Source organism: Stegostoma tigrinum, chromosome 2 (genome assembly GCF_030684315.1).
Source record: "Stegostoma tigrinum isolate sSteTig4 chromosome 2, sSteTig4.hap1, whole genome shotgun sequence".
In the NCBI taxonomy this organism is placed as follows: Eukaryota; Metazoa; Chordata; class Chondrichthyes; order Orectolobiformes; family Stegostomatidae; genus Stegostoma; species Stegostoma tigrinum.
This window is the reverse complement of record NC_081355.1, coordinates 122943130-122956325: the sequence shown is the minus strand read 5'-3', so window position 1 is coordinate 122956325 and position 13196 is coordinate 122943130. Positions and strand designations below refer to the sequence as shown.

At 45.2% G+C, this 13196-nt stretch overlaps 1 protein-coding gene across 1 annotated transcript in view; it reads left to right on the top strand.

Moving 5' to 3' along the window:
* Window positions 1–4111: 4111 nt before the first annotated feature.
* The window catches only part of nell3 (NELL (neural EGFL like) family member 3), a 46664-nt gene continuing 37579 nt past the window's right edge, over window positions 4112–13196 (top strand). Inside the window, exons 1-2 of the mRNA XM_048549740.2 lie at window positions 4112–4343; window positions 4511–5187. Coding sequence (XP_048405697.1) covers window positions 4533–5187 — 655 coding nt within the window. The 5' untranslated portion in view covers window positions 4112–4343; window positions 4511–4532. The remainder of the gene's footprint in view (window positions 4344–4510; window positions 5188–13196) is intronic.

Here is a 13196-nt window from a genome sequence, read left to right as displayed (position 1 = left end):
GCATCCTTTTCAGAGAAAAAATTACTTTTCCTGATGATCAGTACCTAAAACTGAATGCAGTATTCCAGATGCAGTCTGATCAAGATTCATATAAATGAAGTGTTGAGTGCTCCCCTTTTAATTCTTGCACTTTTGTAAACAACATTCCGAAACATTTTTGACTTTTAGTGCCTCTAAGCTTTTAGTATACAAGGGCAGTAAATTCCTTTTGTTCCCTCTACTCATAGTTTTTTTAAACACAAGCTGAATCAAAACATTTGCAAACTTAGCATCTTATTTGACCCAAATCTGAACTTCTGATCAGACAACCTCTCCATCAGCAAGTCTGCCTCAGAAAACTTCCACCTCTGTAATGTCGAGAGATTGTAGGAACTGCAGATGCTGGAGAATCTGAGATAACAAGTTATAGACCTGGATGAACACAGCTGGCCAAGCAGCATCAGAGGAGCAAGAAATCTGACGTTTTGGGCTTAGACACTTCTTTTCTTCTTTTCAGCTCTACACCTTGTTATCTCTCCAATGTAGTTTGCCTTTGTCCCTGCCACAGCTCATCTGCTGCCGAAAACTTGTGGGTTTCATTGTCATATAGATCCCGAAATCATGTCTTTGTTACCTTCAGGTTTGATTACTTATGTGTTCGCCTTCCAGAAATTTGAGATCATCCGAAACTCTGATACACATTCTGAACTCACACCAACTCTTTTCCTCCTCTACATCATCATGCATTATTTGACTTACATTGGCTTCTGGTCCAGCAAAACTACGTTGTTAAAATCTCAGATAACAAAGTGTGGAGCTGGATGAATACAGCAGGCCAAGCAGCATCTCAGGAGCACAAAAGCTGATGTTTTGGCCCTAGACCCTTCATCAGAGAGGGGGATGGGGAGAGGATTCTGAAATAAACAGGGAGAGGGGGGAGGCGGACTGAAGATGGATAAAGGAGAAGATAGGTGGAGAGGAGAGTATAGCTGGGGAGATAGGTCAGTCTGGAGAGGACGGACAGGTCAAGGAAGCGAGATGAGGTTAGTAGGTGAGAAATGGAGGTGCAGCTTGAGGTGGGAGGAGGGGAGAGGTGAGAGGAAGAACAGGTTAGGGAGGCGGGAACGAGCTGGGCTGGTTTTGTGATGCGGTGGGGGGAGGGGACGAGGTGGGCTGGTTTTGGGATGCAGTGGGGGAAGGGGAGATTTTGAAGCTTTTGAAGTCTACATTGATACCATTGGGCTGCAGGGTTCCCAAGCGGAATATGAGTTGCTGTTCCTGCAACCTTCGGGTGGCATCATTGTGGCACTGCAGGAGGCCCAGGATGGACATGTCACCTAAGGAATGGGAGCCGCCTCCCTAACCTGTTCTTCTTCTCACCTATCCCCTCCTCCCACCTCAAACCGCACCTCCATTTCCCACCTACTAACCTCATCCCACCTCCTTGATCTGTCCGTCCTCTCCAGACTGACCTATCCCCTTCCTATCTCCCCAGCTATACTCTCCTCTCCACCTATCTTCTCCTCTATCCATCTTCAGTCCGCCTCCCCCTCTCTCCCTATTTATTTCAGAACCCTCTCTCCATCCCCCTCTCTGATGAAGGGTCTAGGCCTGAAATGTCAGCTTTGGTGCTCGTAAGATGCTGCTTAGCCTGCTGTGTTCATCCAGCTTCACACTTTGTTATCTCGGATTGTCCAGCATCTGCAGTTCCCATTATCTTTGTTAAAATCTCATCCTTATTTTTAAACTGCCTAATGGCCTCAGACCTCACTATCTCTGTGATCTCCTCTACCTTGCAACCATTCAGGATCTCTGCAGTTCTCTAGTTCTGGCCTCGTCCATCTCTTATTACTGCAGCATTGCTGACCATTACCTCAGCTGCCTAGGCTCTAAACTCAAAAAGCTCACCACTCTATCACTCTTCCCTCCTTGAACATATTGCTTAAAATTTGTTGCTTTGATCAAGCTTTTGGTTCCATGTCTTTGATGTGGCTTAGTATCAAGCTTTGTTTAATAGCATTCCTGTACAGAATTCTGGGACATTCAATTGCATTTTAAACTTGTAATGTAAGTTCAAGTTGCTTTTGGTGTTGAGAAAATATTCAAATTGATCTTTTTTCAGATTTAGAACAGATGACAACACACTTTTCCACACAAAACTTGGTCTACACTGGCTTATTTAATCACTTCATCTTATAATTACAGTATCTATATGGATAGTCCACATAGATTTCTGGTCAATAGTAACAGCCAAGATATTGATGGTGTGGGATTCAATTATGGTATCACCATAGAATGTCAAGGGACGATAGTCAGGTTCTCTCTTTTTGAGATGGTCATTGTCATACGTGTGTGTGGCATGAATGTTACTTGCCACTTACAGCCAAGCCAGATGTTGTCCAGATCTTGCTACATTTGGGCATGGACTGCTTCTGTACCTGAGTTGTGAATGGTGCTGAACATTGTGCAGTCATCAGTAAACATTCCCATTTCTGACCTTATCATGATGGAGGGAAAGTCATTGATGGAGCAGCTAAAGATGGTTGGGCTGAGACACTATCCTGAGGACCTGCTGCAGAGATTTTCTGGAGCTGAGATGACTGACTTCCAGCAACAAAAACAGCTTCCTATGAGCCAGGTATGACTCCAACAAATGGAGAGTTTACCTTTGATTTCCATTGATTCCAGTTTTGTAGGGGCTCCTGGATAATACACAAATGCCAAGGGCTACCACTCTCACCCAACCCATGTTTGAACCAAGGCTGTAGTAAGGTCAGGAGCTGAGTGGTTTTGGTAGAAAGTGGTCATTGGTGACATCAATGAATTGAGGTGCTGAGTGGGTGCTACTTGATAGCACTATTGATTAATTTAGATTTCCTACAGTGTGGAAACAGGCCCTTCAGCCCAACAAGTCCACACTGCCCCTTGAAGCATCCCACCCAGACCCATCCTCCTATAACCCACACACCCCGAACACTACGGGCAATTTAGCATGGCCAATCCACCTAACCTGCACATCTTTGGACTGCGGGAGGAAACTGGAGCACCCGGAGGCAACCCACGCAGACACAGAGAGAATGTGCAAACTCCGCACAGACAGTTGCCCGAGGCTGGAATCGAACCCGGGTCCCTGGCGCTGTGAGGCTGCAGTGCTAACCACTCAGCCACCGTGCCGCCCTAGATGGCATCTTCCATCACTTTACTGTTGATTGAGAGGGGTGGTTATTGGCTGAGTTAGGTTGGTCCTGCTTTTTGCGTGGAATTTTCCACATTGTCATATAGACATCAGTGTTGTACCTGTTCTGGAACAGCTTGGCCAGGGCGTGGCAAGTTCTGGAGCACAAGGCTTTAGTTCTATTGCCTGAATGTTGTCAGGGCCCACAGAATTTGCATTGTACAGTGCCTCCAACCTTTCCTGACATCATATAGAGGGAATGGAATTAGCTGAAGACTAGCATCCATGATGTGATGGCCCACTGGAGGAGGCCAAGATGGATCATCCACTTGGCACTTCAGGCTGAGGGTTGTTTTGAATGCTTCAGCCGTTACCTTTTTCACTGATATGCTGAGCTTTAAGGATGATGATATTTGTGGGGCCTCCTCCTCCTCCAGTGACAGCATTCTCTCCAATGCATTACATACTTCAGAAAGAGTGGCAGAGGTAGCACTGGAAGAAGGTCAGAACAATTAGTTACAGAATTCTAGCGAGGTAGAACTCTGCCCAATTCCTCTCAACCCTTCCCATGTTATAGCCAAGAACCGACTTCCAGGGAGAACTGTCAATCCATTCGTCAGTTAAATCATTTTAACTGTATAAAGGTGTATGACCAAACAAAAGATGAGGGGAAAAACTCTACTTGTGAAAATAAAAACATGCCTGAGCACTCAATATGGAAACATATGTATTTATATGAAATGGGATTGTTGAATTTGTTGCCCGTAAAACAGTGATCAATCAGTCTCTTTTTAACAACGGACAGACTGTTCAAATCTTTCAACAAATTAACTTCTCCTCAAGGAACAATTCAGTCCCAGTCTGGAAATGCACTTTTTATTGACCAGCTTTTACCGCCCTGTCAGAAGATTCCGGTCAGTGGTACTTCCGGATTTGGTGCGCAGGATAATATAAACAAGAAGAAGCATGTTTTGATTTGAAACTTGAGAAGAACATTACCTGCAAGGGATACGACGTGGCGGCCAAAAGCCTGAAAAGCACTCATACCGTTTCTGGCATGCACATTTCACATTCACTCCCAGGCTTCAGAGGGGGCTGGCCGGGTGGGTGCGGGGATTATATACTCTGGGAGAGAAACGTGGTTCACAACCATTGCTCGGAAGCTGACAGCCACAATCGCTGCCCCTTGGTAAGACTTTTCTGCTACTTTCTCATTCTTAATCTTCAGATGCAGGTTCCCAGGTCATTTATGTCAATGAAAGGAGACTTTCCACACAATTGTATCTTAGTTATGATTAAACCTGGCGGTTTTTCTGTAGATTTTTTTTCATTAAAATTATAATTTTTTGTTCCCAGGTAATAGACGTTTGTGCCAAGCATGGTTTCAGCATTGACACTCCTGCTCCTACTAACGGGGTTCACTCTGGGACCCAGTGAAGGCTCCATCCCGGAGATTTGCCGGGGCTTTTACTGCTACACGGGTGCCAGCTCTGAGCGGGGCTGGCCATGCCCCGGCGCTCACTGCCAGGGCAGATCTTTCAGACCATCCCGGGGCAACTCGGCCCACATTCAGGACAGGCCGAGCCTGGCGTCCAGGGGCTATCAGAGAACCGGCCCCGGAGGAATGACAGGTTCCAGATCCCCCACCGACCCCAACACCATCAACCACGCCGTGAGAAAGCAGGAGAGTGCCAGCGACCCTGCTCCTGCCAACGTGGGTCTTTGCCCGGGGGGCGAGTGCCCGGGTAGGCCGCCCACCTCGAACGAGACGAAGGAGTGCAAAGGCATCGAGTGCAGGTTACCCCTGAGGGGCCGCCTGAAGCCCAAAGGCCGAGCTCAGTGTGGTGGTGGTGGAGGGCACTGCCCTCCTGGTCCGCTTGGAGTCGAGGCACAAGTTCTTGGGCAGTCCAGCCCGGTGCATATGCCTGACCGAGCCGCTCAGTACATTGGAGAAATTCCTGACCTCAGCTATTCAACCACAGAGCTTGGAGCAGCAGCTTTGGGAGTTCAGCTCACATGTGATATAAAACCAGGTAAAACCTTTTGGAATTCATGCTTATGGACGATTTTAAAGTTTTTTTAAAGAAAGGGCAAGCATTGCCCATTAAAGAGAGCCTTAACGACGCAGTGCCTTTCACCATCTCGGCACATCTCACAAAATGCCTTACAGCCAAAAAGTGAGCTTTTGAAGTTCTGTTCTTCCTGAGCTTCCTGGGTAGTACTCACTTGGCCTTCTGCCACCAATCCAGCAGAGAGATGAAGCATGACACAATTAGGAGTATGTTAACTTTTTTTTCAACTGTAAGTAAAGTATTATTTCACATAACGGAGTGAATAGTGCATTAACAGCATTAGAAAATGATGCGTGCATTTTGGCTGCGTAGGATAATGTTGAGTGTATTCAGACATATTTATATTCTTTCTTTTAATAGAGAATAAAATGATTTTTAAAAGATTCCCTCATGTCATATTTCACACTGCATACTAACTTTATGAAGTGCTTAGAATACCCCAAAGAGAATCTACGTACACCTTAAACACACCCTTTATCATACTCCATATGGTGCTAAGTCTAACTTTAGGGCATTTTGGACTGAGATCAGGACCTGACTCAGAAACAGCAGAAATATTAGCCTCCATGCAGACTGTATTCTCGAGCATAGTATCTGGGCTCAGAGTTCATTCAGAAGCTCCCTGAATTTTGATGCCAGGGTTTATTTCTTGACCTGAACTTAATTAGGTCCTGTGCTTTGTAAAACTCTGGAAAACAATTGACTTCTCAGTTTATTACTCAGACAATAGAGCAAGGAATGGAGAAGGCTCACCAAACTGGTCCCTCCGCAGGCTGTACACAATCCACTTTATCACGCACTTCACCTGACCTACTTAATCTCCTGACAATCTGCAGCTTTGCTTTACCACTCCTCCCCCCATGATAGATCAAATGAAACAACAAAATATCCAGTTCATTTTCTCGCCTACACTACTTATCCTTGACTATTTGCTCTCCTTTCATCGAAAACTTCATTGAAATAATTATTTGCAATGTTTAAGAAAAAAATTGTTTTATAATTGTAATGGTTAGCAAACTGGACTTTGAATCCAGCGATCCGTGTTTGTATCTTGGTGGGACCTCTAATTGTATGGGTACGTACGGCAGAGTAAAGTTTATAGCTGGGGGAAGGGTAATGACAATTCAGTTCGTCAAGAACTGGGTAACATAAATTGGGAACAGATGCTGTCAAGGAAGAGCACCAAAGAAATGTGGAGATTGTTTAAGGAATACATGCTGCATGTGCTCAATATTTTGTCCCTAGCAGGCAGAGAAGTTGCGGTCGAGTGAGGGAGCCATGATTCTCGAGAGAGGTTGAACAACTGTTTAAGAGGAAGAAGGATGCTTATGTAAGGTTTAGGAAAAGAGAAACAGTAAAGGCTCTAGAGGGATACAAGTTAGCCAGGGAGGAGCTGAAGGAAGGGCTTAGGAGAGCTGTAAGGGGGCATGAGAAAACCTTGGCGGATAGGGTCAAGGAAAACTCCAAAGCTTTTTACACGTATGTGCAGAACAAGAGAATGACCAGAGAAAGGGTAGGGCCAGTCAAGGATTGTAAAGGGAAATTGTGCCCACAGCCTAAAGAGATAGGAGGGGTCCATAATGAATACTTTTCTTCAGTATTCACAACTGAGAGGGATCTAGTTGTCGAGGAGCATGATTTGAAGCAGGTGGGTAGGATAGAGGAGGTTGATGTTAGTAAAGAAGATGTGCTAGGAATTCTGAGGAAGTTGAAGATAGGTAAGTACCCTGGGCCTGATGGGATTTATCCAAGGATTCTATACGAAGCGAGGGACAAGATCGCAGGGCCTTTGGAAATGATCTTTTCGTCCTCACTGTCCACGGGTATAGTGCTGGAAGATTGGAAAGAGGCAAACTTCATTCCCTTGTTCAAAAAAGGGAACGGGGATAACCTCGGAAATTACACACGAGTTAGTTTTACGTCAATGGTGGGCAAATTATTGCAAAGGGCTCTGAGAGACAGGATTTATGATCAATTGGAAAGGCACAGTTCGATTTGTGATAGTCAGCATGGATTTGTGAGCGGTAGATCATGCCTCACAAACCTTATTGAATTCTTTGAAGAGGTGACCAAACATGTGGATGAAGGTAGAGTAGTGCATGTGGTACACATGGATTTAAGTAAGGCTTTGCTCAGGTTCCCCATGGTAGGCTCATGCAGAAGACCAGGAGGCATGGGATAGCAGGAAATGTGGCAGATTGGATTCAGAATTGGCTGACCCTTAGAAGACAAAGGGTGGTAGTGGACAGAAAATATTCAATGTGGTGCTCAGTTTCGAGTGGTATTCCACAAGGCTCTGTTGTGGGTCCTCTTCTATTTGTGATTTTTGTAAATGATTTGGATGTAGGAGTGGAAGGGTGGATTAACAAATTTGCAGATGAAATGAAGGTGGGTCACGTTGTAGGCAGTGCGGAGGGCTGTTCTAGGTTATAAAGGGACATTGACAGGATGCCGAGCTGGGCTGAGAAGTGGTAGACGGAGTTTAACCCTGAAAAGTGTGAGGTGATTCATTTTGAATGTCAAACTTGAAAGCAGATTACAGGGTTAACAGAAAGATTTTTGGCAGTGTGGAGGAGCAGAGGGGTCTTGGGGTTCCTGTTCACAGTTCCCTGAGAGCTGCCACCCAGGTGGATAGAGTTGTTAAGAAGGCGTATGGTGTGTTAGCTTTCATTAGTAGAGGGATTGAGCTCAACAGCCATGAAGTTATGCTCCGGCTATACAAAAGTCTGGTTCAGCCGCAACTGGAATATTGTGTCCTGTTCTGGTCACCTCATTTTGGGAAAGATGTGGAAGCGTTAGAAAAGGTGCAGAGGAGATTTACCAGGATGTTACCTGGAATATAGGGAAGGTCTTACGAGAAAAGGTTGAGAGAGCTAGGGGTTTTCTCTTTAGAATGATGAAGGATGAGTGGTGACTTGATAGAGGTGTATAAAATGATCAGAGGTATAAATAGAGTAGACAGCCAGAGACTTTTTCCTAGGGTGGAGGTAGCTTTTACGAGGGGATATAGTTTTAAAGTGAAAGGAGGTAGATATCAGGGAAACATCAGAGGTAGGCGCATGGAATGCGTTGCCGGAGAGGGTAGTGGAGTCGGCCTCATTAGGGGCATTTAAGCGGCTATTTGATAGTATAAGGTAGTGGTAGAGGTTAGATAGACCTTAGGTTTCGGGTAAAAGTTTGGCACAACATTATGGGCCGATGGGCCTGTACTGTTCTATGTTCTATCTGTACAATATACACTTCTCTGGCAATTTCAACAGCTCTGATATTGTACTAATTTCCATATTATCTGGTTGCTTTGGGTGTGGTAAAAGGACAATACCATATGGTTCTTTTTCATTTCACATTTTTACGATTTGTTAATATAAAACATGTTTTGTGGACCTTCTGGAACTTGTCCAGCACTAGTGCTGTGCTTTAATTGAGGATATATATTCAAGAAAGTTTTACAATTCGTGTTTAAGCTGTACAACTAGTTAACCATCTGGCGACATATTCATTGCAATAGTTAGCTTCTTACACCCAGCTTTTTCACATGAGCACAATTATGTATACTGAGAATATGGGATGTGGGATTTATTCAGTTAATTCCCTAACACAATTTTCTTTGGGATTATGATGATACATGGGATAGGATTTCTATTATGCTTGACTGGCACTTCCACAGCTATATTAAATTTTTATTGACTTGGAGAATACCAGGTCATTTACTGCTGCTTTCTGAGATCTTCCTTCCCCGCAGTGGCCTTCAGAGTCACTGGTAATATGGGGAGGAGCAGAGAAAGTCTGCAAAGGATCTCCACCCTTTACCACCGCCAGCAGTTACATGTAAAAGTGGGCAAGAACTGGCCTGTCTGGTGCCTCAGTGAAGTTGGGATGTTGTGTAGTGTAGAGGTGGCTTGCATCACCAACCAATTCTTTTCACCATTCTCTGCTGTCAGTTTTTAATTGCAGATGTTATTCCAAAGGAGAATCGGCTAATGTTGTTCACGAGTGATTCCAAACTTAACATTAGCTGATTCTGTGACTGGAATCAGCCTTTAGTGCTGTCTGATTTCTCTGAATTTTTAAAAAAACGATTCACACAGTTATATTGAATATGTATGAAGTACACATGTTTTATCATCCGCTGTGGTGGGATTCAAACCCAGGTCCCTGGAATGTTAACGGGTTTTCTGGATTACCAGTCCAGTGATTATACCACAATGTTGTTGCCTCCCCCTTTATACATAGAGGGACAGATCACGTTGACGAATTGGGCAGGCAAGTGACTTGAGGGTCTTAGGACAGGATTCTTCTCTGAAGGTTAACATGCAGGTTCAACCAGGAAAGCAAATACAATGTTAGCATTCATTTCAAGGGGGTAGAGTACAAAACCAGGTATGAACTTCTGAGGATAGTGAAGGCTCTGGTCAGGTTGTGTTTAAAATATTGTGAGCAATTTTGGGCCTCTTTCCTGAGGAAGGATGTGCTGGCTTTGGTTCCTGACGAGGTTTACAAGAATGATTCTGGGAATGAAGAACTTGTCAGTATGAAAGAGCATTTGAGGACTCTGGGTCTAAACTTCATGGAGTTCAGAAGAATGAGGGAGGACCTGTTAGCATACTGAGAAATCTAGATAGAGTGAACATAGAGAAGGTGTTTCCACTAGTAGGAGAGACTAGGACCCAGGGGCACAGCATTGGAGTGAGGGAACAACCCTTTAGAACTGAGATGAGGAGGAATTTCTTTAGCTAGTGGGTAGTTAATACGTTACACTCATTGCCAGAGAGGGCTGTGGAGGCCAAGTCATTGAATGTATTTAATACAGAGATAGGTTTCTGATTAATTAGATTAGATTCCCTACAATGAGGAAACAGGCCCAGCAAGTCCACACCGCCCCCTGAAGCATCCCACCCAGACCCATTCCCCTATAACCCACACACCCCTGAACACTACGGGCAATTTAGCATGGCCAATCCACCTAGCCTGCACATCTTTGGACTGTGGGAGGAAACCGGAGCACCCGGAGGAAACCCACGCAGACACGGGGAGAATGTGCAAACTCCACACAGACAGTCGCCCAAGGCTAGAATCGAACCCGGGTCCCTGGCGCTGTCAAGGGTTACAGGGAGAAGGCAGGCGAATGGAGTTGAGGAACATATCAGCTATGATCGAATGGCGGAGCAGACTCATTTGGCTGAATGGCTTACTTCTGCTCCTACATATTATGGTCTTATAGTCTTAAGTACATGTTTCAGGTATTTTTCCATCATGCGTAGTGGCCAGAGCAATGGCTTAGCAAAGTTGACCACCGGAGGTCACAGTGTAGTGATTGTAACAAGGTCAGCCAGGTGGATCTCAAAGAATATAATTTTTTTGTTTGGGCTGTTAATCTGGTCCAATCAGGGAGCCCTGGCTGACAGGTAAGAACAGGGATAGTTGACATCCTGTTCACTCTACAAGCTGTGAGGGAGCTGGATTTGTGTCAAGAACTCACAATATGTAAATAAAGGGAGAGTTGGTGATGGGGTATTGGCCTCTGTGGAGTTATTTTAGTGGCGACGAGAGAAAAACATGTTCTTGAAGAAATTTGCCTGCAACACTGAAAGTGTTGGGATAAGCATTTCTGGCACTATGCCATTATTTGGGAAACTTGACTGATTCAATCCCACTGTCAAAGATTGGGCCCAGTGTGTAGAAAGAATGTGGTAATTTTTCTGGGCAAATGACATTGGGATAGTTGAAAAGTAATGAGTAATTCTCCTGATACCTTGTGGACTCACAGCATTTTGATTTTCAGGAGCATAACTTTCTCTGAGGCACCAGATACTAAAACCTTTCAAGAGTTGATGGATTTGGTTAAGGACTATCATGACCCCAAGCCTCCTCTAACTCTGAGATGCTGTTGGTTTTACTTGGCAATTTGAGAACCGGGTAATCCATATTGGGATTTTTGACTAGGTTAATAGAACCCCTACAGTATGGAAACAGGCCGTTTGGAGCATTCCACCCAGACCCATTCCCCATAACCTACCTAACCTGAACACTATGGGCAATTTAGCATGGCCAATCCACCTAGCCTGCACATCTTTGGATTGTGGAAGGAGATTGGAGCACCCGGAGGAAACCCATGCAGACCCGGGGAGAATGTGCAAACTGTACACAGACAGTCACCCGAGGGTGAATTTGAACCCAAGTCCCTGGCACTGTGTGGCTGCAGTGCTAACCACTGAGCCACCATGCCACCCAAAGAGATTCTTTAAGACAACTGGTAGAGGAATGTGACTTTTGTCTAACCCTTAATGAGATGCAGAGAGACTGTTTGGTAAGTGGGATAAATGAAGTAATCATGCAAAATCACCTACGAGCTGAAGCCCAACAGGACTTCAAACAGACTCGACAATTGGCTTTATCATTAGAAAATGTAGCAAGTGGAGCATGTAAGTTGCAAGGTATTCCAATGGAGGTGAACATCCTCACTAATCCAACTGAGTGTGGGGATCATCACTTCAGTAAAGGCAATTACATAACCTCACTCAGGACAAGCATCTTTCTCCGATTACTCTGTGCTTCCTACCATCAAGCAAATTGTGTGGGGAGAAGCAGACAGCTCTGAGACCAGGGAGCTTCCCACCAGCGTCAACATCCAGAGGATCATTAGTTACTATCTCTACTCACAAATTCCCCTTCCTGTCTCGTCAGCCTTCCACGGGGACTGCTCCCTACAGCTCACCCTGGTCTGTTCTTCCTTCACTTCACACACGGTCCCAGAGCCACACAGCATCTTCCCCTGCAACTGCAGAAGGTGTGTCTCTCCCTCCTCAGTACCCATGGGCCCTAACGCACCTTCCAGGTGAAACAGTGCTTTACCTGCACCTCACACAATCCTGTCTACTGCATTCGCTACTCACAATGAGGTGTCCTTTACATCGGGGAAACAAAGCACTGATTCGGTGACTGCTTCATGGAACATCTACATTCTGTCTGCAGAAAAGACCCTGAACTTCCAGTTGTCTGCCACTTTAACACACCACCCTGTTCCCTGGACAACATCTCTGTCTCAGGCTTGCTGCAGTGTTCCAGTGAAACTTAGTGCAAACTGGAAGAACAGTACCTCATTTTCCACCCTGCAGACTCGTTCAACAACTTTAAGGCTTAAGTTCTCCCTTGTCCTTAGTCCAATCCCCATACACCACGCCTGGTTATCACACAGTCTGCTATTGCAAACAATCCATTGTAAGGAACTAACAGTCCCCATTAATAGCTATTCACCCTCCTGGCCTGATCTTACCCACTCCTTTGTCTAACTGTGTTTCTCTCTCTCTGGGCTCTAGCCCCAGCTATTGTTTACTCTTTATCCCCTCCCCCTCACCCAGTTTATGCATTTAAACTGACATTTTCTTAGCTATCATCAGTTTTGAGGAAAGGTCCCTCAACCCGAAGCGTTAACTCTGATTTCTCTGCATAGATGCTGCCAGACCTGCTGAGCCTTTCCAGCAATTTCTGTTTTTATTAAAAGAAATAGCGTATAGCTTCACTTGATATCACACTGTCCCAGTTCCTACTGATTATAGGACTACTCCTTCTGCAGCTGCAGAGATAGCTCCAGCAGAGTTGTTAACGGGGAGAAAACTCCACACCAAGTTAAATCTGATCTTCCGGATCTGGTTGGGGAGGATGGAGTGGCATCAGGAACACCAACGCCAGATGCAAGGCCCTGCTAAGTGAGAGAGACAGTTTACTTCAGGGGATGAAGTTTGGTGTAGGAACCACGGGAATGGACCTGCATGGGTAAGAGGCATGGTCAATGTGAGGTCAGTTCCAGCGATGTATTAAGTTAGGGCAGGTGTGACAGCCCTGAACAAGCACAGGGACCACATGAAAGCTGCAAGCTTGCAAATGGAGTGGGAGCAAAACATGCCTGGCTCCTTGACAGCCCTTCTGATTGTTCTGGAACCCAGGGGTTCTCCGTCTCAATTAAGGGTTGA